This window comes from Aquarana catesbeiana, linkage group LG13 (assembly GCF_042186555.1).
Source record: "Aquarana catesbeiana isolate 2022-GZ linkage group LG13, ASM4218655v1, whole genome shotgun sequence".
Lineage (NCBI taxonomy): Eukaryota > Metazoa > Chordata > Amphibia > Anura > Ranidae > Aquarana > Aquarana catesbeiana.
This window is the reverse complement of record NC_133336.1, coordinates 90715241-90743199: the sequence shown is the minus strand read 5'-3', so window position 1 is coordinate 90743199 and position 27959 is coordinate 90715241. Positions and strand designations below refer to the sequence as shown.

At 41.4% G+C, this 27959-nt stretch overlaps 1 protein-coding gene across 10 annotated transcripts in view; it reads left to right on the top strand.

Annotated features, from left to right (window-relative positions):
• MIPOL1 (mirror-image polydactyly 1) overlaps positions 1-27959 on the top strand; it is a 753413-nt gene that overhangs the window by 342883 nt on the left and 382571 nt on the right. For all 10 annotated transcript variants that reach the window (XM_073608913.1, XM_073608905.1, XM_073608904.1 and 7 more), the window contains 2 exons: positions 17235-17364; positions 26514-26547. In XM_073608913.1, the coding sequence (XP_073465014.1) occupies positions 17235-17364; positions 26514-26547 (164 nt within the window). The remainder of the gene's footprint in view (positions 1-17234; positions 17365-26513; positions 26548-27959) is intronic.

Here is a 27959-nt window from a genome sequence, read left to right as displayed (position 1 = left end):
ATATATATATATATATATATATATATATATATATATATTATAAAAATCCAAAAGGGAGTACTTACCATCCCAAGCAGCAGGGCCTGTCTTACCAGGCCCAATCTTCCCCCATCACGGTGGGTAGCACCTCTAAGGACCTTCAGGGACCGGGTCCCCCATATATTGGGGTCCACACCCCTGGACCTGTAAAGCACCCTTTCTGGTTTACCTTGGGCAAGATTGACCAGGAATACCAACTTAACAAGGGTCCAGCGCCTATATAGGACACATTACAAGCAATACCTTGTTCTTGAACCGAGGTTTGGGTACCATCCACTTTAGCTTTGTTATGCTATCCGAATGGATCAGATTATAACGTCCTCAGTGGGACATTTTTGAAGAAATTTGAAGTCCTTCAACAGCCATGACCATCACCTTCAAGACACTGGCGAAAAAACTGAGGTACTTCCGGTATAGGAGGGGTTATATGGGAGGAACCGCCTTACTATTGGTTGCCAGTGTCCAATCACCTAAAGGTAAGCGTATAACCCACATAGTCATTATTATGGTGCTCTGTGTCCCATAATGTACGATAAAGAAATGCCTGTTGCCACAACCAAAAGTGCTGCATGTTCTGTTCTAAAAAAGCATGCTGCGCATTAGCATAGATGAGAACTTGCCACATTGTGGCTTGCTTCTTACATAATTCAAAATAAGCACTTTCACTGATATTTTTGATCAAATGATCCATATTTCAAATTGTAGAATAAACAAAATATTGGGGAATTCCTCCATAACATTTTGTTAAGACCTTGTAAAGGACACAAATTCCCGTAGGAAATTTTAAGGAATGGAATCTGAAAGTAAGGTGAGAAAATTATATAAACAACTAGAACTGAAATTACAGTTTTAAGGACTTTTTGGGGGAAAAAAATTATTATATATCTATAGATAGAGATCTATATCTATAGATAGATAGGATCTATCTATCTATCTATCTATCTATCTATCTATCTATCTATCTATCTATCTATCTATCTATCTATCTATCTATCTATCTATCTATCTATCTATCTTGCTTGAATGGCTCAAAAATGATTTCTCAATTTAGTTTGTGATTAGGTACAAGAACTACATTATACATGATTATTTGACCACAAGGTGGCACTGTTCTATTTGCAATTATGGATAACATTTATTTGCATTCAAAACCCGAGCTTTAGGACAGAGTAAGTTATGAACTCTGAATTTACTAAATACTTGGAACTATCCTGCCAATTTTAAGTGTAAATTAGCAATTGAGTAAGTTCTTCTAAGCAGCTAGTGGATATGAGGTGGGCACCTGTTAGTATGTTTATAGAGTATTTAGACCTGTACTGTACCTATGAAAAGATACCAGAGAGCTCTAAAAACAAATCTGTTCTATCTTTGCCCCTCTGATCTGAAAGAGGATCTTATTGGCAGCAAGAGGCTGTTTAGAAGTAAGAGCAGTGTAAAGTAAACAGAAGATGCTATCTCGGGGCAGTACCAATAGGTGTACATGAGATAGTAGACAGAAACAAAGCTAAATCTATTATTTAAGCCTCATAGACATGAAGAACTGCATATAGAAATATGCCACTCTAGCATAACTAAGGAATGTCACAACATCAATATAGTAGCTGTAGTTTTAATATTAAAAATACATTGGCAATCTAGCATAATTGAGGAAAGCCAGGGCACAGCCGCAGTAGCCATATTTTTATTGTTTTTTTCTTATATATACAGTTTTGCTTGCTATATGTCATATTCCTTGTCCTCCTATTGAAACTTTTGTCATAAACAGCAGTAGGTTTTGAACCTCTTGAACACACTATGCTTGAAGTATTTGATGAACCTTACTGTATATACTCCCTTGGCTATGTCTGAGCTGCCTTGTGCTTACTATTGGGGCTGTACACTGTAGCTGTTAACTCATTCATTTTGCTAAATAAAGAATAAAAAAGCAGTATTTTAAGAAGGTGCCTAAAGTACATGTAAAGGATCATGTACAAACTTATGTCAGTATAGTTCATGCTGAGCACTACATTGATAGTCAAACAATACCTCAAACAAGCCTTCAAAATTTACTTTTTCTTTTTTTCTTTTTCTTTTTCTAATAGTTATATACATACTGTGGTTACCTCTTTCCTTAGTGCAGCAGTGGCCTAAGGCATATTCTAGCATGCCTCCATTTCACTTCCTCCTCCAGTCCCAAAATAGACTTCAGAAAGGCAATGATGTCAGAACTTCCAATGTGCCCATGCTACAGGGACAGGGTGACAATATTGTTGAAATTTTAACAGCGCTCTTGCAATGATAAACGAAAAGAAGAAACCGCGCTGTAAATCAAAAAATTATTAAACAACCCTAATGCCGCGTACACACGATCAGATTTTCCAAGGGAAATGTTGGATGTGAGCTTGTTGTCCGACCGTGTGTATGCTCCATCGGACCATGTGTATGCTCCATCGGACATTTGTTGACGGACTTTCCGCCAACAAATGATGGCTAGCAGGTTCTCAAATTTTCCGCTAACAAATGTTTGTTGTCAGACTTTCCGATTGTGTGTACACAAGTCTGTCGCACAAAAGTCCACGCATGCTCGGAATCAAGGACAAGTCGGAAGCGATTTTTGTTTGAAGGGTGTTGGCTCCAACTTGTCTTGCATACACACGGTCACACAAATGTTGGCCAACAATTACGAACGTAGTGACGTACAAGATGTATGTGATCTCTCCATTACGAACGCTAGTTTTACAAGACCGGTTGGAACCAACACCCTTCGAAAAAAAATCCATGGTTTTGTTGTCCGAAAGTCTGATCGTGTGTACAGGGCATAATAGTGAAGCAGCAAACCTCCTGTGGAACATATACACAGTAAATCACAAACAAAAAACAACGGGTTGCGCTAATAACATCAACAAAATTAGTGAATTAATATTCACCTGTATAATTCATCAGTGAAAATTGTTAAAAAAACAGTCCATGAATGTTGTGAGAGTGGATCCTGAAAGCAATCTTCACCAACCACCACCGAAGTGATAACATTCAGTGCCTCCACCAATAGCTGTAGGGCCTTCTTACCGGCTCCTATTGATCCCTCATTAGAGGGATCAATAACACTTGTGGCTATAGCCCAGCCAAGGCCTTTACACCGGGTCCAGAAGGTCTCCCCACCACATCACTCTTTAGAACCGTTTAGGCTGAGATGATATCTGAGTGACCGCAGCATGTTGATCGCTGGGTTTGGGAAAAACTCCTCTGACGGATACCTGTTCTTCAGAGAAGTCAGACTGCTGTGTGACTGCTCTGAAGAAGAGGTATCTGTCAGAGAAGTTTGTTCCAAGCCCAGCGATCAACATGCTGCTGTCACTCAGATATCATCTCAGCCTAAACGGTTCTAAAAAGTGATGTGGTGGGGAGACCTTCTGGACCCCGTGTAAAGGCCGTGGCTGGGCTATAGCCACAAGCATTATTGATCGCTTGTATTGAGAGATCAATAGGAGCTGGTGTCCAGACAAAATACTCGACTTGGGAGAAAATCGAACCATGTCACTTCCGGTTTCTTTAACCTCCTTGCGGTATTCCCGAATGTGGCTCGGGGTTAAATTTCAGTACCATTAGCGGTAACCCCGAGCCACACTCGGGATTGTATCTCAGGATCTTGGTGCGGGTTACTTACCTTGTTGCCAGGATCCTGTGATGTCTCCCCGCTGTGTGTGCGAGCTGTTTCCTCCGCCCGATGCGTTTGTGTGCCGGGCTCTGTTTCCTGCGGCGTCAGGACACATGGGGCGGAGCCTGGTGGCAAATTTAAAAAGTACAAAATTCATAACACATACAGTACAATGTAATCTTACAGATTACATTACTGTATGAAATCATTTCGCATCTCTTTTGTCCCTAGTGCTTTGTCCAATGCCCTGCATGCAGTTTTATATTATATTTATACTGTTCTTTCTACCTGGAAACTTGAGATTGTCCATAGCAATTAAAATGTGTCCGTTTACGTCAAAAGTGGTTTTTGTCCAGCTAGAAAACAGCGATAGTAAATTAGAACACTTGCAGAATTGAGCGATAGTGAATCATGGGGAAATTCAGTTTATTATTATTATTATATTATTATTTTTTATAATTATTTATTATAATTTATGATTTCGTGTTTCAAACTTTATCATACCCGGGATGTCTACTAGACTCTTGTTTGGACAGATTTAAGTGTGTTATTACTAAGAATTACAGGCCTACAATATAAAACGCCAAATTTCTTTGCAAAACAATGTACCGCTTTGAGACGCAAAAATCTGACATAATCATATTGCCAGGGTGGTTAAACCCAAAGTAATTGGACATTTGGACAAATTTGTGTTTGGACACAACAGCGGCAACCGAATGCAGTCCGGTAAAGCAACATTTTGGTGTTTTCACAGCACAGCGGCTAATGGGGACAAAGTTGTCGCTGCTTCGGAGGCGCCATTTTGTTAGTGTTGGAGAGGAGTAGCAATCTTTTCGCTCATAATATCATGCACCGGACTGTATTTAATTGCTGCTCGTGTGTCCAAACACCTATTCCTGTAAATGTGAAATTACTGCTTAAAAATCTGCACTTAGTAATGGTTTAAAGAAACGAAAAGTGGCGTGGTTCGAGATTCTGCCAAGTTGCCAATTTGTCAGAACACCGGTAAGCAGGCCCTACAGCTATTGGTGGAGGCACTGAATGTTATCACTTCAGTGGTGGCTGGTGAAGATTGCATTCAGGATCCACTCTCTCACAGCATTTATGGACTGTTTTTTAACAATTTTCACTGATGAATTATACATGCAAACATCACTAATTTTGTTGATGTTATTAGCGCTACCTATTGCTCTTGCAATGATGTCATCCCCTTCTCCAGTAATTGACAAGTTACTCAAAACTGTAATGCCGTGTACACACGGGCAGACTTTTCGACCGGACTGGTCCGACGGAACGAATCTGTCGGACAGTCCGACCGTGTATGGGCTTCATCGGACCTTCAGTGGACTTTTTCTTTTGAAAATCAGACGGACTTTTGATTTGGAACATGTTTCAAATCTTTCCGACGGACTCGAGTCCGGTCGAAAAACCCGTTCGTCTGTATGCTAGTCCGACGGACAAAAAAGGACACAAGGGCAGCTATTGGCTACTGGCTATTCTAGTCCCTTCATACGTCATCATGTTCATACCAATGGACTTTCGAACAGACTTTAGCCCGTTCGTGTGTGGGCAAGTCCAGTCATCCAAAAGTCCATCATGACTCCGTTGATAGTCTGTCGGAAAGACCGTCAGACGTTTGATGCTGAAAAGTCCGCCCGTGTGTACACAGCTTAAGGGTCAACAAGTGAGAAGTGCATGGGTTACATGGATGTCCAATTTAACATTTAAACTGCAGTGATAGAACAGAAGACATTAACCACTTCAGCCCCGGAAGGATTTACCCCCTTCCTGACCAGAGCACTTTTTGCGATTCGGCACTGCATCGTTTTAACTGACGATTGCGCGGTCGTGCGACGCTGCACCCAAACAAAATTGACGTCCTTTTTTCCCCAAAAATAGAGCTTTCTTTTGGTGGTATTTGATCACCTCTGCGGTTTTTATTTTTTGCGCTATAAACAAGAAAAGAGTGACAATTTTGAAAAAAAAAAAAGCAATATTTTTTACTTTTTGCTATAATAAATATCCCCCAAAAATATATAAAAAATGTTTTTCCTCAGTTTAGGTCGATATGTATTCTTCTACATATTTTTGGAAAAAAAAATCGCAATAAGCCTATATTGATTGGTTTGCACAAAAGCTATTGCGTCTACGAAATAGGGGATAGTTTTATGGCATTTTTATTATAATTTTTTTTTTTTTTTTTTTTTAGTAATGGTGGTGATCTGCAATTTTTATCGTTACTGTGACATTATGGCAGACACTTTTGACACTATTTTGGGGTCATTTATACAGCGATCAGTGCTATAAAAATGCACTGATTACTGTGTAAATGACACTGGCAGGGAAGGGGTTAAACACTAGGGGGCGATCAAGGGGTTAAGTGTGTCCTAGGGAGTGATTCTAACTGTGGGGGGATGGACTACTACTGACTACTCACATGACAGAGATCACTGTTTCCGATGACAGGCATCTCCCCGCGATGTCTGCCGATCGCGGGCACCCGGCAGACATCGAGTTCACCGGACCCACGGTCAGGGCACGCATGTGCCCACAATGCTGCATCTTAAAGGGGACATACCTGTACGCCCATTTGGCCAGCTGTGCCATTGTGCCGACGTATATCGTCGTGCGCTGGTCGGCATGTGGTTAATTACAGAAAAACATATTTTGCCTGGATATACTCTTTAAAGTAAACTTGTACTGTTACCAGAAAGAAAAGAGTAAAACAACATATATATCAGGCACCCTAGGGTGCCATATCTTACCTTGTAAGTACCTCCTTCGTCCCTTCCTCAGTGAGCCCTCTGAAGATCTTTTCTGACTGCAGACTAGCTGCCATAAATTTCAGAATTGCCTAAATTTTTTTCTTAAAATGGTACATTTTCTCAGTTTAAACTTTTTACAGTATATGTTTTCTGTTTTCTATTGTGAATAAAATATGGGTTTATGAGATTTGCAAATCATTGAATTCTGTTTTTATGTAGATTTTACACATCATCATCATCCCAACTTTTTGGGAATTGGGGTTGTACTCAGTGTTTCAGTGGCCCTGACTTTTAACAGGTATATCTTAAACCATAGTTTATGGTCCTTTAGGAAAGTTTACAAAAGTTTGGGGAGGGCAGGGGGTACTTTTGAAGTATTTACCAACCTAAAGTAGTCCAGGACTGTTTAGGTCAGTGTTTGTGAACTTACATTTGTTGTGGCCTCAACTGCAGTCCAAGGGGCTGCACAAAATACTAAAAACCGTCAAAGACTGCAAACTTACTAAAAAAGTGTCAGAGACTACAAACATATTAAAGGAGTCATTAGAAACTGGAGATATGCTGTGTAGGAGATGGTCAGAGACTGGGTTTGTGTCACTTACCCGAGCCTTGGAATTTCCCACGGTAGAGATGCCTTCTTCCTCTACCCAGGGTTCTCAGCTCTTGATTGGATCGATTGACAGCAGCGCAGCCATTGGCTCCAGCTACTGTCAATCAAATCCAATGACGTGGGGGGCGGGGCCCAGTCCTACATTCGGTGTCTATGGACGCCAAATGATGGACTCGGGAGCGCGCCCACAAGGTAACCCCCCGGGAGAGCGCTTCTCCTTGGTGGTTATACGATGCAGGGAGGAGCCGCGAGAGCTGCCGAGGGACCCCAGAAGTCGAGGATCGGGGCCACTCTGTGCAAAACGAACTGCACAGTGGAGTTAGGTATGATATGTTTGTTATTAAAAAAAAAAAAAAAAAATCAAAGCTTTACACTTTAACACTCCCATTGGTGGCTGCTATGATCCAAGGGCCTTATGGCAAGCACCAAATGACCATATGCAACCCTCAATTGCCAGTCTAGGCACCAGATATATAGTAGATCAAAGAAGTACATAACAATTATGTTGATCGTTTCTTTTAGTTTTTTCTTAATCCCAGTACACATGAGCTGAATTTTGGGGGGCATTGGTCGGTATAATAAAAATTGTCCGACATTGGGCCCGTGTGTACGGCAGCTGGTACGACAGAAGCCGGCCAAAGTAAAAGGGACATGACTGAAAAAGGTCTGCCGATTGACATCTGATCAGTGCTCTGCAGGATGTTCTGGGAGGAAGGCTGCCCCCCCCCCCCCTGTCAGAACACAATAACACAGCAGGGGGTTGCTGTACTAACATCGGACAGTTAGTACAGCGGCTCCTCCCGAAAAAATTAGTAGCGAGTACTGGGCATTATTCAGTTCTGTTATAGAAGGGAATGATATCTACCTACATCAGTGGAGTCAGTTTACCTTTACAATTGCTTTAAAAAAAACAGCGTGGGAACAGTGTTTTTCCAGACATCTTATCAATTAACAATATCAAAAAATACAGAAAATCAATATGGTATTTATTAAGGATCTTAGGAACATAGCACTGTTGGCACCTGTGATCATTGTGACTTCTATTCTTACAACACTTGGCTAAATACGTTATAGAACCCAATCTTTATATGTGCATGGGTGTTTATATGACCTTTTTGGTTTTTTTCCTGTGTTTTTATTGCGCTTTTACATCTCTGCTGATTCTTCTATTCCCCTTCAATACTGCACAGACCCATTCATTGTGTTCATTCTCTACTTTCCATTCTTCCCCCTACTCGCAGCCTTCCCTTATTTTTCTTCCTCTGGCTCAGGATTCTGCCTGGGATTAACCCCATAAGGATGAGGAACGAAGATTATGAGCCACACGAGAAGCTCTTTGGAATATTAATCAGATTAGAGCATTTAATTCTGTTTGACTTTTGCAGACACATTTCTTATTAACCTTCTCTACAAAGCCATCTTTCACTGATCTGAAAGAATAGATAAAAACCTGTTTCTCTTGTCATTAAAAAGTCTGGCTACCTAATTTGCTTCTCCCATGCTTAATTCAATTATTCGTTGCATGGTGTGGTCTCAAACATTTTGTCAATTTTTGTTTATTGCGTAGCGGTTAACCTATTCTGCCACTTTACCGTTATTTGTTACGTTGGAACTATGCTGAAAATAATCTAAATTAAAAACGCACATACAACATTTTTACATTTATTTAGCAGTATACACTGGGATAGAAAAGGAAGTGTCATTAAAATATATATTTCACATAAATCAATAGTGTACATATCAGCGTTACCAGGTAGCATTAAGCTGGGGCTGCACAGACTATTATAATTTGTTGATCACTGACATCAATGTTCTGCTAATTATAATTTTTAAGTGAAGAAAAGCTAAAAACATTTCTAGCTTGCCATTATTAATTAAAAAAGCATCTGTAGCAGATGAGCAAATCTGAGGACTGCTTGCAATTAGCATGCAGCACAATCCATACAATCCATACCTCCTTCCAAGGTTCCATCACAAGACTAAACTCTCATTAAAGCGGTAGTAGTTGTGCTTTTTACCTACAGGTAAGCCTAAAATAAGACTTGTAGGTAAAATGAATATCGCCTAAACATGCACTGTTTAGGAGATATTCGCCGGTGACGTCACTGGCGCATGCACTCTGAAGGTCCAGCATACCATGCCTGACCTTTGGAGCTTTTTGCCGGAGCCGAGGGCTCCTGTGCGCACGCGCGGGAGTAACGTCATTGCAGCTCCGGCCACTCAAATGGCCAGAGTCTGCGAACCCAGAAGAAAGACTGGGGGAAGATTGACGCACGCTGCTGGAGGGCTTCATTCTAAGGTAAGTATCTCATGATGTGGTAGCATGTAATGCATACTAGCACATACAGTTTCCTTACAGGTGTTTTTTTTTTTAAACTGCAACTGTTTACGATCGCTTTTAATCTGAATTTGGAGAAAAAAACAAAAAATACACTTGCACCCCCACAGCACTGCAAGGGTTAAATGTCTGTTAAGTCTAGGGGGTACAGGAAAAGGCTGTAGTACTTTATTCCTTGGCTGCTCAAGGTTGAGGGCAGGCCCTCGCATACAATGCAGGACTATTGGTCCTGTGTTGTATGTGATGATGGAGAGCCTTGGAGAAGAGGCTTTTGGGGACCAGTCACACAGCATGGAGGAAGGCTGCTGGGCCAAAGAATGGAGCTGCTGGAGCAGGGAATTACAGCTTATTTCTCAACTTCTAGACATAACGAACTTTTAAAGCAGACCTGGGCAAATTATGCCCCTGGACCACGTCCGCCCCTTTGGCTGTCTTTATCCGGCCCGCAATGCCTCCACTGTCAGCATGCTTCTCTGAGCCTGTCAGGTTCCTCACTGATGTCTGTGTGGAGAGCTACAAGAACTGGAAGGAGAGAACCTGAGGATCTGATTGGTACAGCAGGGAAGCTCAGTTGTGGTGGGAGAGCATTGTTTGAGTCGTTTTGCTCAGCGGCTCATTCTCCTTGCACACCTGCACACTGCAAACCCCAGAAGATGTGCACCAGTTCTTTACTGCCGGCAAGGATCTGCAGAAATCCCCACTGTACCAATCTCACACTCTCTTTCATCACAGTGCTTTTCAGAGGGCATTTGAAAGTCAGTGAGAAGGTGTTATATCACTTCGTCACATTCTGATTTAACCTTGTAATGCCACACTACTGTGCCGCAATAGCGTGCATTGCATGCTGTTGCAGCACGGGCTTATTGAACGTAATGGGTGAATTTGACAAGCAGTGCGGCTTGAGAAACATGCCATGGCCATGAAGCAAAGCATTGTGGCTGTGGCATGTGAACAACTGGCTGTTATTTTACAGTTCAGGCAAGCGGCCAGGTCTGGTAAAACCACAGCTCAGTTGCCTACTTTTACCACACCCCGTCTGCCCATCAGAAGGAGACCTATTTCAAGAACAGTTGTACCTATGATTTCTATGATTGTTTTCTATATGTTAATGTACTTCCCATCTCCAAAATTATTATTGAGCGAAATTAAGTTCACAACAGTTTCTTATGTGTCTAACTCCACATTTAATGTCCCTTTAAATAGTTTGCTTGGGCCAAGCTGGCCCTAATGAACTGTTTACTGCACTAAACACTGGGCATGTTGTGTGCGATGTAATAACAGGGTATCTTCAACTACAGCAAATAGAGTCAGGCTGAGTGCTGCTCAGTCATTCACGGGAAGCTTTGTATTCTATGAATAAATACAAAGCTTTCTCTGATTGGCTGAAGTGGAGATCATGACATCATCTGCCTGCCTTACTGCCTCAGCCAATCAGAGAAAGCTTTGCATTAATTAGTAGAATGCAAAGCCTCCCATGAATGGCTGAGCAGTTTTGAGCCCAACTCTATTCTGTTCCAGGAGTAGGACAGAAAGTCCCCATCGCATTTCCAGAACACAGCACTGTATACTGCATGTAGGGCTAAATGAAGTTAATACATACAGTTAGTGCAGTACATAGTTTGTTTGGGCCAGCTTGGCCCAAACAACCTATTTAAAGGGATATTAAATGTGGAGTTAGGCTCTATCCCTTGCAGTGCAGGGAGACCCCACTTCTAGGGTTTTTTTCTGGTGACCGGAGTTTGGATTTAAACTTTGAATTTCTGGGGAGCCCAAAGCCTGTCCTCAGTCACACCGAGGTTACACACTAATGCCCCGTACACACGGTCGGATTTTCCGATGGAAAATGTCCGATCGGAGCGTGTTGTCGGAAATTCCGACCGTGTGGGGGGCTCCATCGGACATTTTCCATCGGATTTTCCGACACACAAAGTTGGAGAGCAGGAGATAAAATTTTCCGACAACAAAATCCGTTGTCGGAAATTCCTATCGTGTGTACACAAATCCGACGGACAAAGTGCCACGCATGCTCAGAATAAATAAAGAGATGAAAGCTATTGGCCACTGCCCCGTTTATAGTCCCGACGTACGTGTTTTACGTCACCGCGTTCAGAACGATCGGATTTTCTGACAACTTTGTGTGACCGTGTGTATGCAAGACAAGTTTGAGCCAACATCCGTCGGAAAAAATCCTAGGATTTTGTTGTCGGAATGTCCGAACAAAGTCCGACCGTGTGTACGGGGCATAACCCATGATTCAATGTATACTATTATAAAGCCAATGTTTTATATAGGTCAGACCTAAGAAACAGATATGTGGCATATGTGCAGTGTGTTATTATGGCACAACTAAAAGGTTTGTTTTCTAAAGGCGGTGCTAACAGCCTCAGTAGGTTATCTATAGGGACACATGGAAAATGCTCTGCCTCCCCTCGCCTCCCCCTTCATACCTCTAACTCCAGCAATGGCAGAATCAGTAATCTCATGTGACTAGTATCTTTTGGCTTGTGTTTTTTTTTTTTTTTTTTACAGTATAGTATTATGTATCTTTTCCATATCTCTGCAGTCATTCAGCATGAATTTTTTCCTCTGTGCAGGAGCTTCCTGTAATAAAGACCTGTCACTTCAGCTCTCTCTCCTTTTGTGCAGGATGGCTGGTCTTGTCTCCTCCCCCTGTAGCATCCTGCAGGCAGCTTACAGTGGATCAACCAGCTTGGTCCCTCCCACAGCTCTGCTTTCTGCACAGGCTATGTACAGCACAGTCATGATATCACTGCTATTTATACCAGGTGAAAACTGGGTTTCCAAAGGCACTTGGTGCTCACAAAGTAGATTTATATCCTTTGTGGCTATGGTGCAACAGATATTAAAATGAAAGTTTTTGTGCAGTCTTCAAGCAGAAATGTATGCAAACAGCTGAAATACATACAATTTACCAATATTCAGAGCATGCAGTGCTTGCACTTGAGATTTCTATGTACTCTCCTTAGTTTTAGCCAACTCATTTGACAATATGCACCCCCACTCTGGTTGTCCGGTTGTCCCCCCCCCCCCCCCCCCAAACATGAGCCTACCTACTTTAAACAACCACTCAGGCCTACTTAATGTGAGCCTGTAACATATACAGAATTTGCAAACTACTCTTATTGCCCAAGGGCATGCGCTAAAAGGTACCTTTAACCACTTTGATACCGGGCCTATTCTGGCATTTCTCTTCTACATGTAAAACACCCTAGGGAATAAAATGGTGGTCATTGCAACTTTTTATCTCGCACGGTATTTGCGCAATAATTTTTCAAAAGCCTTTTTTTTTTTAATTTTTTAAATTAAAAAATAACAAAACAGTAAAGTAAGCCCAATTTTTTGTATAATGTGAAAGATGATGTTACGCCAAGTAAATACATACCTAACATGTCACGCTTTAAAATTGTGCATACTCATGAAATGGCGCCAAACTTCTGTACTTAAAAATCTCCATAGGCGACGCTTTGAAAATTTTTACAGGTTACCAGTTTAGAGTTACAGAGGAAGTCTAGTGCTAGAATTGTTGCACATGCTGTAAGGCACGTGGCTATACCTCACATGTGTTGTTTGAAAGGCGTTTACATATGTGGGCAGAACTTGTGTGTGCATTCGCTTCTGAGCGCAACCTACCGGGGACAGGGGCGTTTTAAATTTTTTAAATTTTTTTTATTTCACTTAATTTTTTTTATTTTTACACTTTTTTTTACATTTTTATTTTTTTATCACTTTTATTCTTATTACAAGGAATGTAAACATCCCTTGTAATAGGAATCTATTGTGACAGGTCCTCTTTATGGAGAGATGTGGGGTCAGTAAGACCCCACATCTCTCCTCCAGGCTGGAAAGCATGAGATCAAGAAAAAAAATTAACTGATCTCATGCTGACAGCGGCTTTGTTTACATCTGGGAACCGGGTGTGACGTCATAACGTCGCTCCCGGGCCTCCGACGCTCATAGAGATGACTGATGACCATCTGGTCACCGGAAATCTCTATCGTCATCCGGCACTGGACGATTCTTTCTCTGGGCCCCTGATGGAATGGGAGAGCCCGGAGAAGCACCGGATGGCGGCGGGAGGGGGGACGTCCCCTCCTGTCGCCTATAAGAATGATCAAGCGGCGGACCTATCGTGCACAGAATTGCCGTCTGGAAAGAATGATATCTGAATGATGCTTGTAGCTGCAGGCATCATTCAGATATCCAGATATCCTCGCACAAAGTCAAGGCCGTCCTATGACTATGTGTGGTATTGAAGTGGTTAAATAACACAGTAAATATTCTTTAGTGGAGCAGAGAGGCCCTGTATTTCCAAATGCACAGTTCAGCCCCCCTCCACAATCCAATGCAGGCAATATGGTTAGTTTACCTGGCCGATTTACTTTAAAGCCCAATTGAACCTTTACATTTTAAGTCAGAGTTCCTTAAAAGTAAGGAATATGTCTGCTTTTTGGTGTTCGTACTTTAGTACCATAGCACACTGTAGTGTGGGGTTTTAGACCTCCGCTTTCACAGAGTGCAGTAAGAGGGTTCTCTAATGGTCTGAAAACCCCCTTGCACAGTCACAATTACTGTGCTCCAATCAAAAACACTCGCAATCCTTGAGCAGCATTGCTGATTGGAGAACTGTAAAGGGGGCATCTCAGACCACTGGAGATCCAGACCATGAAATCAGCAATATGGATCTCAGTGTGCTGCTAGCACAGAGCAGTTTGATATCATGCTAAAACACTAACACAAAAAATAATTTTAAAAAATTGACATTGTTTACTTTTTAGCTATTTTGACTGCATTCCCTAAAAACTAAGATAGGTTCATTTGGACTTTAATAGTTTTTGAATTAATGCATAACTGGATTTTTTTTTTTTAATCCTGGAGCTCTGCTTTAATCACAGTAGTAGTAAGTAAAGAAAAAGGAAACAAAACCCGGATAGCTTGTATGTACAGGACAGCAGCTGAGTAAGTACACGTGTAGCTAGTTTACACTTTCTCTTCTTTCTATGTCCCTACCCCACTTACAACATTTGCTTTTTACTTACATCATATAACAATTAGGTCCCTAAACAAAGTCGTAGTATTTGCCAAAAAAATAAATAAATGTTCAGCGGAGTGTCTCATTTGACTAAGAATTACCAGATATTTGATAAGCTTGTTTAAAAATGGAAGTATCCAAATAAAACGGTAAACATCTTCTCTTCCACATCAACGGAGGGAGGATTTTCCTCTATGGCTTACACAGCGGGTGATAATATTTGTGAATGTAATGTAACTGCTCTGAACCTTCACTGTGCAAATATTGAAATCTACTGCAAGTCAAAGAAAGGAAAAGAAATCTCGGATGATGCACTTCTATTTGCATCATTCTAATTAGCTTGATTGTCTTGGCCTCATGTTAGTTTGTGTGCTGTGTGTTATTAAGGCACAACGCTAACCAAAATGTTTTCTAGTGGCGGTGTTACCAGCCCCCAGTAGGTTATCCATAGGAACATATGGAAAATGCACTCCAGAGAAAGGTCCAAGGAAGTTCAGCTCACAGCTGAGGACTGGCTGTCACAGCAGGCATGGGGTGAAGGGAAATTTCCCCTTCAGGGTCACAGACCAAAAAATAATATTGGAAGAGGAGATCTATCCATTCTAAACTCTATCCAAATAAAAAAAAAATCTATTTTTGAAAATATTTAGGGTTTAATGATCAAACTGTTTGTATTAGATGTAGTTGCAAGCTGGTCTATTTGCCAAGGACTCTGCTGAGATGTCCTGTTCCCTAGATGATGGAATATAAGTCTGAGCAAAATATGCAGACACCTTAACCACTTCAATACCAGGCACTTAGACACCTTCCTGCCCAAGCCAATTTTCAGCTTTCAGCGCTGTCGCAATTTGAATGACAATTGCGTGGTCATACAACACTGTACCCAAACAAATTTTTTATCATTTTGTTCCCACAAATAGAGCTTTCTTTTGGTGGTATTTGATTACCTTTTTTTTCACTCAATTTTGAAAAAAAAACAAGTTTCTCTTTGTTTCTGTTAAAAATTTTTGTAAATAAGTATGTTTTCTTCTTCAATGATGGGCACTGATAAGGAGGCACTGATGGGCACCGATGAGGTGGCACCAATGAGGTGGCACTGATAGCTGGCACTGATAGGTGGCACTGGTATGCGGCACTGATGGGCACTCGTAGGCAGCACTCATGGGTACTTATGGGTGGCACTGATGGGTACTTATGGGTGGCACTGATAGGTGGCACGAATGGGCACTGATAGGTGGGCACTGATAGGTGGCACTGATGGACACTGATGGGTGGCACTGATGGACACTGATGACACTGATGGGTGGCACTGATGACACTGATTGATGGCACTGATGACACTGATGGGTGTCATTGCTGGGCATCACTGATGTTACATGTTATATAATGGTGCCAGTCAGTGTCCATTTGTGAGAAAGCTGAAATACAGGGATCTCCTTGCTTCTGTGTTATCCGTTCTGTGGATCTGTGCTTCTTCCACCTCTCCTCCTGTTTCCTGACCATTGCCCTTACCAGTCATCTTTATTGCTGGCTCTTGAAAATAGGAAACAAAACTTTATCCTCTACCAAAATACGCAACTCCAGACAGAGACACAGTGCAGAACAAGCATGGTAAGGGCTCATTCACATGGGTGGTCCACCCGACAGACTCTGCTTTGCTCAGTGGGGGATCGATCTGCTGATCCCCGCTGAGCAGGTGGATGACAGGTCTGTCTCCGCTCACTGTGCTGAGACAAACCTGTCAGAGACCCGCTCTCTTCTATGGGGAGATCAGATAAAAATGGACCGCCTGTCTGTTTTCATCCGATCCGCCAGACGGATGGAAATTAGGGTCACGATCTGTCTGGATTTCACAGATAGGATCGGATGGCAGTGGGTGTCAGCAGACATGTCAATGCTGACATCCGCCGCTCCACAGAGGTGAATGGAGTGTATGATCAGGTCCACCTGAAAAACTGACAGGCGGACCTGATCAGAAAGCCTGTGTGAAAGGGGCCTTAGCCAGTAATAAAGGGAAAGACCAGCTGCAGAGAGATCACAGGCACTACTGGTGACTTTGCCCTCTGCTTGTCATTGTTGGTACAATTCCCCCATTTTGGGTTCTCTTTAACAGGCAGCACTATTGGGTGAGCTGTGACACTTGCTTTGTCTGTCACAGTAGGGTGACCAACCAGTTGCAGCTGAGATGTCTGCATTTTGTTAGGCTTCAGCCTGGGTTCACACTAGTGCGTGCGGAAGGAATCGCACCGCATTCCTGTGCACATCACATGCGATATCTGTGTGGTGCCATTTGAGCCATACATTTTGTATTTCTCGAATCGCATTGCATCTGCACCAAAATGTGATTCTGGCAATCGCACTGCATTCTGTGACCTGTTCCACTGTGTTGTTTATCTAACATTGACACCCACAGCAGATTGCATGGACGTTGCTAGATTGCTATACAGTACGATGCGGGGAAACGCAGCGAATCTTGTGCGTTTCCCGCATCACATCAGTGTTTGAACCAGGGCTTAGAGTTCTCTAATACTATCTGGAGACACAGGTTAATTAGGATTTTCAACAATCAGACAACATCAGCAAGTAACCCCGTAATAAACTGGTTTATCAGTTCTCTGCTACCAAGTTGAGGAGTACTGTCTTGGGACAAAACTTTATATTTGTGTTAAGCTCCCCTTGACTCATTTGGATTGTATTTCTTAATAATAACAGGGTTTGCATATCCTATTGTACTTTCAGCTGTACTTATGTCAGCTGCAGAAAATTTGTACAGTTCATTCTCTTCTGTTCCTTCCTAGCCCTTGTGGAAGAAGTATACCGTGCTCAGCGTGAGCGGGATGAGGCTATTATGGCTAGACTTAGACTGGCAAACGAAGAACGAGATGAGGCACTGCTCCGTGTACAGCAACTCCAGTTGGTTCTCCAACAGTAAGTCCCGTCTTTGTTTAATCTTGAGTTCACCCATCATCTTACATCCCAAACATTGCCCAGCAAACAGTCCATTCAGCACAAAAAAGGCCTCTCAATTTTTGGCCCATAACTCTTTAAACTAAGTTCCCAACCTGGGACATGTATGTATAGCATTAAAAAAAAATGTGTTAAATACCACTGGGGTGGTACATCCAAATATACATCTTAAAAATCATCAAACATGAACATCAGATTTTACTTTCATGATATATAAAAACATACAATATTTTTATGACAAAGTTATAAAATACAATCAAGACTCAAGGGTCATTAAAAACAAAATGTATTAATGCACAGCTACATGACCAACTGGGACATATTTGACACACTTTGTACTATATAATGTAGTCATACAATGGTTAGCTGCCTAAATAAAGGCTATTATGTGGAAATAAGTCCTCATGAGTCTACGTGTTTCTTGATTTCTGCTTCTTCAGGAAGCATGAGAAAATAGCAGTGGTAACTAAACAAGTAAAGAAGAAGAAAAACAATAAATATAATGTATAACATCAAATTTACCATGCACGCACATGTATACTTACCACAAGCACGCATACTTACCACGCACAGGCATGCAAGGTGTTAAACATATGAACTTGTTCCAGCTGTAGAATGTAAATGAATTATATTTGTTTTTCTTCTTCTTTACATGTTCAGTTACCACTGCTATTTTCTCATGTGTCCTGAAGAAGCAGAAATGGAAAATGCGTGGACTCATGAGGACTTATTTCCACATATTAGCCTTTATTTAGGCAGCTAGCCATTGTATAACTGCATTATATAGTACAAAGTGTGGTAAATAAGCCGCAGTTGTTCATTTAGCTGTGCATTAGTACATTTTCCTTTTAATGACCCTTTTTCGGGTCTTGAATGTTGATTTATAGCTTTGTAATAAAATATTGTATGTTTTTATATATCGTTGTGTGTGTTCCCCTTCATGCCAGTAAAGTCTGATGTTCATGTTAGAACATTAAATAAATGAAGAGTGGGTTTACCTGGAGGTTGCCCCATCTTCCTACATACAGCAACACACTAGAGGCCCGGGCAGCTGGAGACCCCACACATCAACTTAGGCTCACATTGCATGATCCAAACATTAAATAAACTACTACTTTGTGGAAAAGTTGTGGCTGGTGTATAGCTACAGCTGGACAGCAGAGGGTTGCACTGAAATATTTAGGTTTGTGATGTTTGCATCACAAGTTTTCTGCTTTGTTACTTGAAAGCAATATAAAATGATTATTGAGTAAGTGAAATGAATTTACCATTGTGCCACATACACCCCTGCTTGTGTTCTTACTATAGCTTTAAAAAGTTTTAGCTTATCTTGTACAATGCTAAACCTTAACAACAAACTTCTTTTATTCTTTCCTTTTGGTCTGGTAAAGTAGTATTAAACCCTCAGAATTTTTTAGTTTAACACACTGAGCCCAATAAAATAAACATTCACCAGTAAACTATTAGTTAAAGTTCTTACCTCAGCCCTTGCAATTTAAAACTTTCAGTGCTGCTGGTTCCTGCTTTCTCAGTGCTGCTTTCCTGAACTTCCTGTCCTCACAGGAAAGAGTTAACAGTGGACAGTCTAGTCTTCAATCAATCTGTTAGCTTGGAGAAGTATGGAGGAGGAGAAGAATGAAAAATGATTGCCTTGCCATCTTAAGCTATGGGGCTGTGTGTTTCTGTTGATACACACAGTGTAGGGAGACACATTTCTAGTCCTTGCATGCAAGAGTAGCTCCATAGGTTGCTGCAGGAGAAAGGAGCCATCATGAAACAGGAAACCCAGAGCAGCAGTCATGGCATGAGCTCAAAGTGGTTCTAAAGGCTGAAGGTTTTTTACCTTAATGCAATTTCTGTATTAAGGTTAAAAAAAACCTTCTATGTGCAGCTCCTCCCACCAGCCCCCCTTATAATTTACCTGAGCCCAATCTCAATCAAGCTCTGTGCCCAAGAGTAGCGTCTCTCTCTGCTCTCTCTCTCCTCACAGGGCAGATTGATACCAGCGGGATCCATGGGCTTAAGCTGCTGTCAAACAAATCCAGCAACGGATACAGGCAACTCAGCTCGGGATTGAGCCTGCAGGTGTGCCGCCATAGGAAATAGCTTCCTATGATGGCACACTGAGAAAAGGAGGAGCCAGGAGTTCCAGTGGGAGACACAAGAAGAGGAGGATTGGGGCTGCTCTGTGCAAAACCACTGCACAGAGCAGGTAAGTATAACATGTTTATTTTTTATTTTTTTAAATACCCTTTAACCGCTTAAGGACCGCCCACCTACATTTACTGCAGCAGGGTGGCCATTTAGTGCAAAATCACATACCTGTACTTGATTCTCGTCTTAGGCTCTCGGATGCGTGTCGCCGGAGCCCCACTCCCACTGTGATTGGCCGATCGATCGTAGAGAGGGAGAATGGCGGTCTGCCTATTTATACAAGGCAGACCACTGTTCTGACAGAAAGTAAAATGGAGATCTCATGTTTCTGCTAAGCAGAAACATGGATCTCTGTTTTCCTTTAGTCAAAGCACTCGCTCTACAGTTAGAAAGCACACATAGGGAACACATTTAACCCTTTGATTGCCCCTGATGTTAACCCTTTCCCTGCCAGTGTCATTTATACAGTGTCAGGGCATTGTTTTAACCACTGATCACTGTATTGGTGTCACTGGTCCCCAAAAAGTGTCACTTAGTGTCCAATTTATCCGCCGCAGTGTCGCAGTCCCACTAAAAATTGCTGATCGCTGCCATTACTAGTAAAAAATAAAAAGTCCCTAAATCTATCCCATAGCTTGTAGACGCTATAACTTTTGTGCAAACCAATCAATATATACGCTTATTGGGATTTTGTAGCAGAATACATATTGGCCTAAATTTATGAAGAAATTTTTTTTTTTTTTTATTGGAAATGTTTTATAGCAGAAAGTAAAAAATATTTATTTTTTTCAAAATTGTCGGCCTTTTTTTGTTTATAGCACAAAAAATGAAAAACCGCAGAGGTGATCAAACACCACCAAAAGAAAGCTCTATTTGTGGGGAAAAAAGGACATACTTTTTATATTGGGCATGACCCCTCAATTGTCAGTTAAAGTAACGCGGTGCCTTATTGCAAAACATGGCCTGGTCAAGAGGAGGGTAAAACCTTCTGGGGCTGAAGTGGTTAAATGATAAAGACGCTGCATACTCAGTAAGTGATTCGGTCATCAGCTGAAAGCGTTTAAAAACCATGGGTTTATTGTCACTTTAAAAATGCCATTGAATTTGTATTTGTTTGATAAGTGCAAAAAATAACTAGTTGATTCCTGCCAAAAATCCAGTGAACTGACAACATAGTGCCTCTGCTGTACAGAGTCTTTTCAACCCTGCGCAGGTTATCTTTTCAAACTACAGAACACCCCCACTCCCTGTTATAGACAGGGGTCTGTGTGCTGCGGTCCTAACACTTCCTTCCTATCAGGTGCGTCATCAGATTATTTTGTAGCAGTTGTTGGCATTGTGTGACTCCTCATTTGCAGTAATGCTATAAGTCAAAGTGCAGCTATCTGTAGAGGCATCTGAAGGCATTGATAAAGGGACAGTTAAAAAAGAAATAAATGCAAAACTTTTTTTATAGAGTAAGGAAGGGTTATAACCTCTGTCATTTTTTTTGTCAACTGTGCCCCATTGGTGAGAGAAAATCCCTCCAAACTGAGGGAATCCCTGATTGTCATCAGGGCCTCCATTGGAACATTCCCCCCTCTATTCCTTTTCAGGTGACAACTCAAAATTTGGGATTTTTTTTGTTTTCATTCTCAGTCATCACTGTCACCAAAACAAATAGAGAGGATGAATCACCCTAATGGGGACACAGACAGCGATCGGAACCTGGTACATGTCCTATTGCCACTTCTCGTATCCAAAACTAAAGAAAAAAAGTTTTTCCTATAGTTATACTTTTTTTTTTTTTAAACAATCAAAGGTGCTTTACTGTTGTCATACAGGGGTAACCACAGTATACAAATTGACATAAAACGGAACAGAAAGCTTTGACCAAATGCATATAGATAGATGGAGAGGAACAGTACAAGCAGCATACATATCAACTCATAAAATACCGTTGGCTCAAGGCCATAACTATAAAAAGGAAGAACTATAAAAAGGAAGGACATTACAGTCAGATATAAACAAAATAGAATAAAGTGAAAGAAGGTACCAGATGGAAGCTCAGCTGGGGGTCCAAGGGGCCCATACTTTGTCGTATTTCCATTGGCAACCTCTGTTCATGTATGTGATCCTATACATAGGCAGGGCTGCATATATCAGTGCTTCCCAGGAAGAGAGGGCCGTGGAGATGGCGAGATCCATTTCAGAAGAATCTCCTTTTTTTTTGTAGAATAGGAGATAGGAAATTAATAGTTTTGAATTGTGAGAGCGCTGGGGAATCTCATGAACCCCCAACAGGGCTAATTCTGGCAATACCGGAAGGAACAGTTGCAACCTAAGATTCATTTTGTTGAACACCACTGACCGATAGGATGATATAATTGGACACTCCCAGAACATATGGAAAAAAGTACCTACATGTGTTTTACATCTGGAACAGATGTGGTCTCTGTCTGGAAAAATACAATGGAGTTTCTGGGGTGTGTAATAAATTCTATGTAGGACTTTCACCTGAATGAGCTTATCATTGGAAATTACCAGTTTAGGTCCATACTCGACACATTCCTCCCAATCCTCCTTATCCAGTGATGGTATGTCCCTGTGCCACATAGTTATACTTTAAAGTGATTCTAAAGTTTTGTTTATTTTTGTTTAAAACTAACAAACATGTTATACTTACCTGCTCTGTGCAGTGGTTTTGCACAGAGCAGATCCTCCTCTTCTCTGCTCCCTCTTCGGTGCTCCTGGCCCCTCCCTCCTGCCAAGTGCCCCCACAGCATGCAGCTTACTATGGGGCACCCAAGCTGAGCCGCCACTCTGTGTGTCCATTCAGACACGGAGCCGTGGCTCGGCCCCGCCCTACCCCCTCTATCTTCTAATTGGCTCACTGACTTTGATTGTCTCAGCTAATCAGGAGGGAGAGTCCCGGACAGCTGAGTCTCTCATGCAACATCACTGGATCAAGATGGGGCTTAGGTAAGTATTAGGGGGGGCTGAGAAGAGCTGCTGCACACAGAAGGTTTTAGAATGCATTAAGATAAAAAACCTTCTGCCTTTATAACCACTTTAAGGGTGTCTTCAAAAATAAACTCAGTTTGTGGTGTGCACATTATAAAATAGCTTCTATCCACTTTTAAGGCCCGTTCACATCAGAATGTGGTACAGGAAACCCACGTTTCTGTGTGTGTATTTCCTGCACAGTGTTTAAAATGCACTGCAGATTGGATGGGGATTATTTTTCCACCTTTAGTAATAGTTGGGCAACTTTAAATGGTTTACAGGCTACAATCAATTTCCATTCATGCGTTCCTCACTATTTAAAGTTCCCCTCTACTTAATAATGGTTTTATCAAGTGCCTTCCAAGATCCACACGTCTATTCTTTTCCCCTCTACTTTACTTACTAATGCAGGTCGTTTGCCTCTACTGGATCGCATGATGCAGAAGTACTATGCGATCCAGCTGCCGTGAGTTTCCAAAAGTAGCACATGCACTACTTTTGGTGCGGTGCAGTTCAAGCCCATTCAAACTGATTTGGCTCAAATCACACTACACTGAACCACATGTGAATCGCAGAGGAATGTGCAGCATGTTCCTGTGCGATTCCTAGTGTGAACCAGCCCTAAGATTTAATAAACAGACTGCCACAAACATGACCATCCATGGAATCTAGTTACAAAATGATCCAGCATACAGTCCAGATGAATGTCTAGATTTGTATTCCCATCTTTTTTTTCACTGGAATTGACAAGTGACTGGAGATGGCCAGACCCTTGTACCTACATGTAGGTCTAAAAGCATGTGAAAACATTGGCAGCATGCAGACGCGTCCCAGACTGACTGAAAAATACACAAATGTACAAGTACTGACAATGCTGGATAAACACATTAGATAGTGGCCTTGAAAGATTGACATTCAGGAGACGAAGAGGCTCCCATACAAACAAACAGATTGATGGAGGGCACCAAGTTCTGATGCCTCACTACCTTCAGCCATAATTGATCATTGTTAAGCATGTTCCTTAGGACATAGGGGCATCCTGATCACAATGGCTAATCCAAATGCATAGCAATAACCAGAGTATATACTGATATAGTAGTCTGCTTTTTGGCTGGAGTTTTTTTTTGATAAATTAGACCTACGTATGTGTTGCCATGCCACAAATGGACAATTGTACACTTTTTTAGGGCCCATTCACACCTATGCTTGCTGCGGTGCACATGGTAGGTGTGAATAGGCCCTTTTAGTTTCATTTTAATAACACGCTAAACTACAGTGCATATATGTAAACTAGCCACAAAGGAAAGTATGAGATTTTATTACTTGGAATATCTTTTCTTGCAGTAAAATTCATGTGTTCTGCTACATGAAAACAAACCAGTGTGAATAGGCCTTAAGTGTAGTTTTCATTTTTGATTTTACCATGACATACATACACTGTAGATATTGCCACAATTATTGAAAGGCTTAACTCAACCAAAACTGATATTTTTATATTTAGGAGGACACAATTTGCCAAGAAAAGTGCCTGTCTGGACTGGCAACCAGGAAGAATAAAGGGACTTTTTAGGTGCCTTCTCCTCCAAGAAATTACACACAAATATTTATAAAATCAAAAATGTTTATTACTGCTTATGACCAATCAGGACAGCATAGATCTGGTCTTATCCAAAAAGATTAAAAACAACACACATGAGAAAATATGAACAAAACCCCTTTTTGTAGTATAACCAATTAAACTTCGGAAGGTTTTACCCCCTTAATGACCAAGGCATATTTTGCTATTCGTCACTGTGTTACTTTAGCTGACAATTGCACGGTCATGCAACACTGTACCTGAATGAAATAGATATCATTTATTTTTTCACACAAATAGAGCTTTCTTTTGATGGTATTCGATCACCACTAGGTTTTTTTTATTATTTTATTATGTAAATGAAAAAAGATGAAAACAAAATGAAAAAAATAAACAATGATTTTAACTTTCTGCTATAAAAACATATGCATTAAAATAAAAAAAAATATGTTGAATTCTTTCATAAATTTAGGCCAAAATGTATTTTGCTACATGTCTTTGGTAAAAAAAAAAAAGAATACTGATAGTGTATATCGATTGGTTTGCGTGAAAGTTATAGCATCTAGAAACTATGGTTTATATACTGGATTTATTTTTTTATACTGCTAATGGCGGGGGCCACACATTGAGATTGGAGGAGAAGCGGTTTAACCTTCAGTTGTGTAGGGGGTTTTCACTGTCAGGGCGGTAAGGATGTGGAACTCTCTTCCATACTTTGTGATGTTAGCAGGAAGTATGTATAGTTTTAAAAGACTCTTGGACATACATCTTAGTGAACACAATATACAGGGATATGGAAAATGGTTATCGACACTGACGTAGGTACACCTACACAGGTTGAACTGAATGGACTATTGTATTTAGTCAACCTTGCTTACTATGAAACTATAAGGAGAAAAAGAGAGCAAAAAGGGAAAAAATCAAAGAGGGATAGGCCTGGACAGTTTTACTTAACTTGGCCGGTGCCTAGTATTTGAAGTATACGTAAAGCCAATTCGTTTTTACTTTTTTTTTTTTTTTTTTTCATTTTGAATAGAGCAGAGAATGGTTAAAACCACTGGCAGAACCTGGAGCCTCTGGAATATGTTCATATTCTCAGAAGAGGGGAAAGCCCTCTCTGTGACAAGAGCCTCCAAATAACCCCAAGTAACTAAATGACCTTACTGGCCTGAACCATAGCCGTACCCAGCCCCCAACCCCCCACCATCTTGCCCTTTCTGGCAGGTTTATTTTTTTGCTTCCGATGTACCATTGAGGAGATGTTTCTTCATTTTCACTTCCTGCCCAGAAGGCATAGCCAAAAGCTGAAAGAAATCTCTTGACGGGTGTTCTAACTCTTCCATATTACGTTGAAAACTAAATAAAAAAGTTTTGGTTTTAAATATACTTTTATAGAGGAAATGAACTCTGGAAGCTGCGCAAAAAAGACAAGCAAAGTGTGAAGGACTAGTGTAGCCTGTAGGCTCCTTACAGCTGATCTTTACCCCATTATTGACCCACCATGCTAGTTCTATAGTGTCTCTGTGTGGACGTAACCATGTTGGAAGAGACAGGGCTTTACTTTCTCTTGTTAGAGACTAAAGCAAAGAGATCTGTGAGCAGTACAGCAATGAATACACCTCATCTGGCTCCAAATCTGACCAGAGTAGTAGTCAGAGGCAGCAATGCCTTGGATGGCACACTGCAAATATACAGCTATGAGGCTGTAGACATAGTGCCTAGGCACACTCTCATACCAGAGCTGCACTGCTATTTTTCATGATACGGCAAAGTGGAGAATGGCGGGGAAAGAAAGGTAACTGAAGTTCCCAGGGAGAATGAAATTTACAGCAGATGTGTTATCAATATATGTCAGAAATGTATGCTTTACAATTTGCAGAGCATTTGATCAAGCATGTGATTGCACATGGAACTGAGCACTGTAATATGCCCTGGGATCAGCATCACGCTTTATATATATATATCATTTACTCACATTTCTTCATTGCAGGAATAAAAAGTAAGGAAGCAAAACCCCTAATTAAAAGAGAAACGATCAATAAAAACATGTGAAGAGCCTGATTTCCTAAACCATCTCAGCACATATGAAGAACTGATCCCTGTAGCCATATATTGCGGTAAACATTAATAAGTTAACAGGCTGCAGCCGAGAAGAGATGAGCTCGGCATTATTGAAAGATACAGCAGAACAGCTGGCGCCATAATGCGCTGGGTGTGTAGGGCGTCCCCTAAAGACACTCGCAGCAAAATTACTTCAACTCCCAAAGATTTGGGAAGAGAATTCATTTTGCTTCTGAATTGAGGAGTAAGTCGCTGACCACTTAGTACTTCACATTTCTTGTCCTCTCGTGGCTTTGTCTTTTCATATTCTCATCCTCTTTTCTCTTTTGTCTAGGGTGGAAGATGTTAACCCTGAAGAAGGTGATATGGTAAGAATCCTCTTCTGTATCATATATAGACTAGGCCTGGCTTGTCAGTTGTAATAGGGGCTCCATTTGTTCTGATCTACCATTGACAAAAGCCTTCCATCAGATCCGCCAACAGTAAAATGCTGATTTTGATGGAACAGTAAACATTTTTGGACTCCACTAAGGGGGGAGCCTAGTAAAATGAATGTGGTTTGGCACATATGGATATGATTATATGCTTGAGGCAAAAAACAGTTCATATTCCAGGGGGTGAGAGACCATTTGACTACATTGATGCTCAGCAAACAGATGCCCAGCATCCGCAACTACTCCCATGCTAAGTTCCTTGCGATCTGGGAACCGTTAGCTGACATATGCCTTCCCTGCCCTCCCTCAAGCCAGCTTGGGTATACTTTGATGTTCCCAAACCCGTGTTTTCCCTTCCCTCTTGGCCTCTGGCCTCCTGGTCTTATCCCCCTTCCTTTTGTCTCTTCTTCCACCCCTTGCATTACAGGTGTGCATTTCTTTTTCCCACAGTGCCACCCTCTTGTCTATTGTATGTTCCCTTTTATTGCCTTATTGTTTTGTATTTACATAGGCTGCATATTGCGCCACCGCATAGGTATTAGCAGCCCCCGAGGGGTGTCTCACTGCTGTGGGGAGCCTCTCCAGGGCTTTTTGACTTTAATGATACAAAGTCCCACAAACCCTGCCAGTGAAGTTCACCTAACACAGCTTCCTGTGATGGGGTGACAACAGTGCTGCCCTGCTTCTGAATTTAGAGTAGAGTTGCCACTCTCATGTAGGCTGTGTCTGCTTACACTGTAATGTGATAAAAAAAAGTTGCAGGGGGTATGGCTTTCAGCATAGTCACTGTTGATTCACAATCCCATTGCTTGTCAATGAGCACCTGGCCACATCTAATTCTGCCCACTACTTTCTAAACTGACAGCACTGCCTCAGCTGAGAAAATCCTTCCACTTTGAGCTGCAGTTTCTGGGAGGGAGAGCATGTGAGATGCAAATATAAGAGGATTTGACTCAGGAAATGTAGGTTTTTTTGTTTAATCTGAGTCTTGTGTGTCACATAGTAACTGAATTTAGGATTTGCTTAGACTGTCATACAGGAATCATTTAAGGTACGTTAACACTGACAGGGACAAATTACTGCATAGTTAACATCAGTTGTGCCTACTGTAACAGGGTTGGTAGAGGCGAGACACAGCCTCCCACACATCATTTAGCTGACTACCAGGAACATATTCTTCTGAATAATTAAAGATTCCAAACTACTGCCCTACCTGCCAGTGCAATCCTGCCAGGTTTGCTGAACCTTAAAAGTTAGCTAGTGGGGCAGGAAAAATAAATGTGGCCTTAAGCATGGGAATAATTATTGAGATGCGTAAGGATCATTAGGTTTTTTAGAGTAGCGGT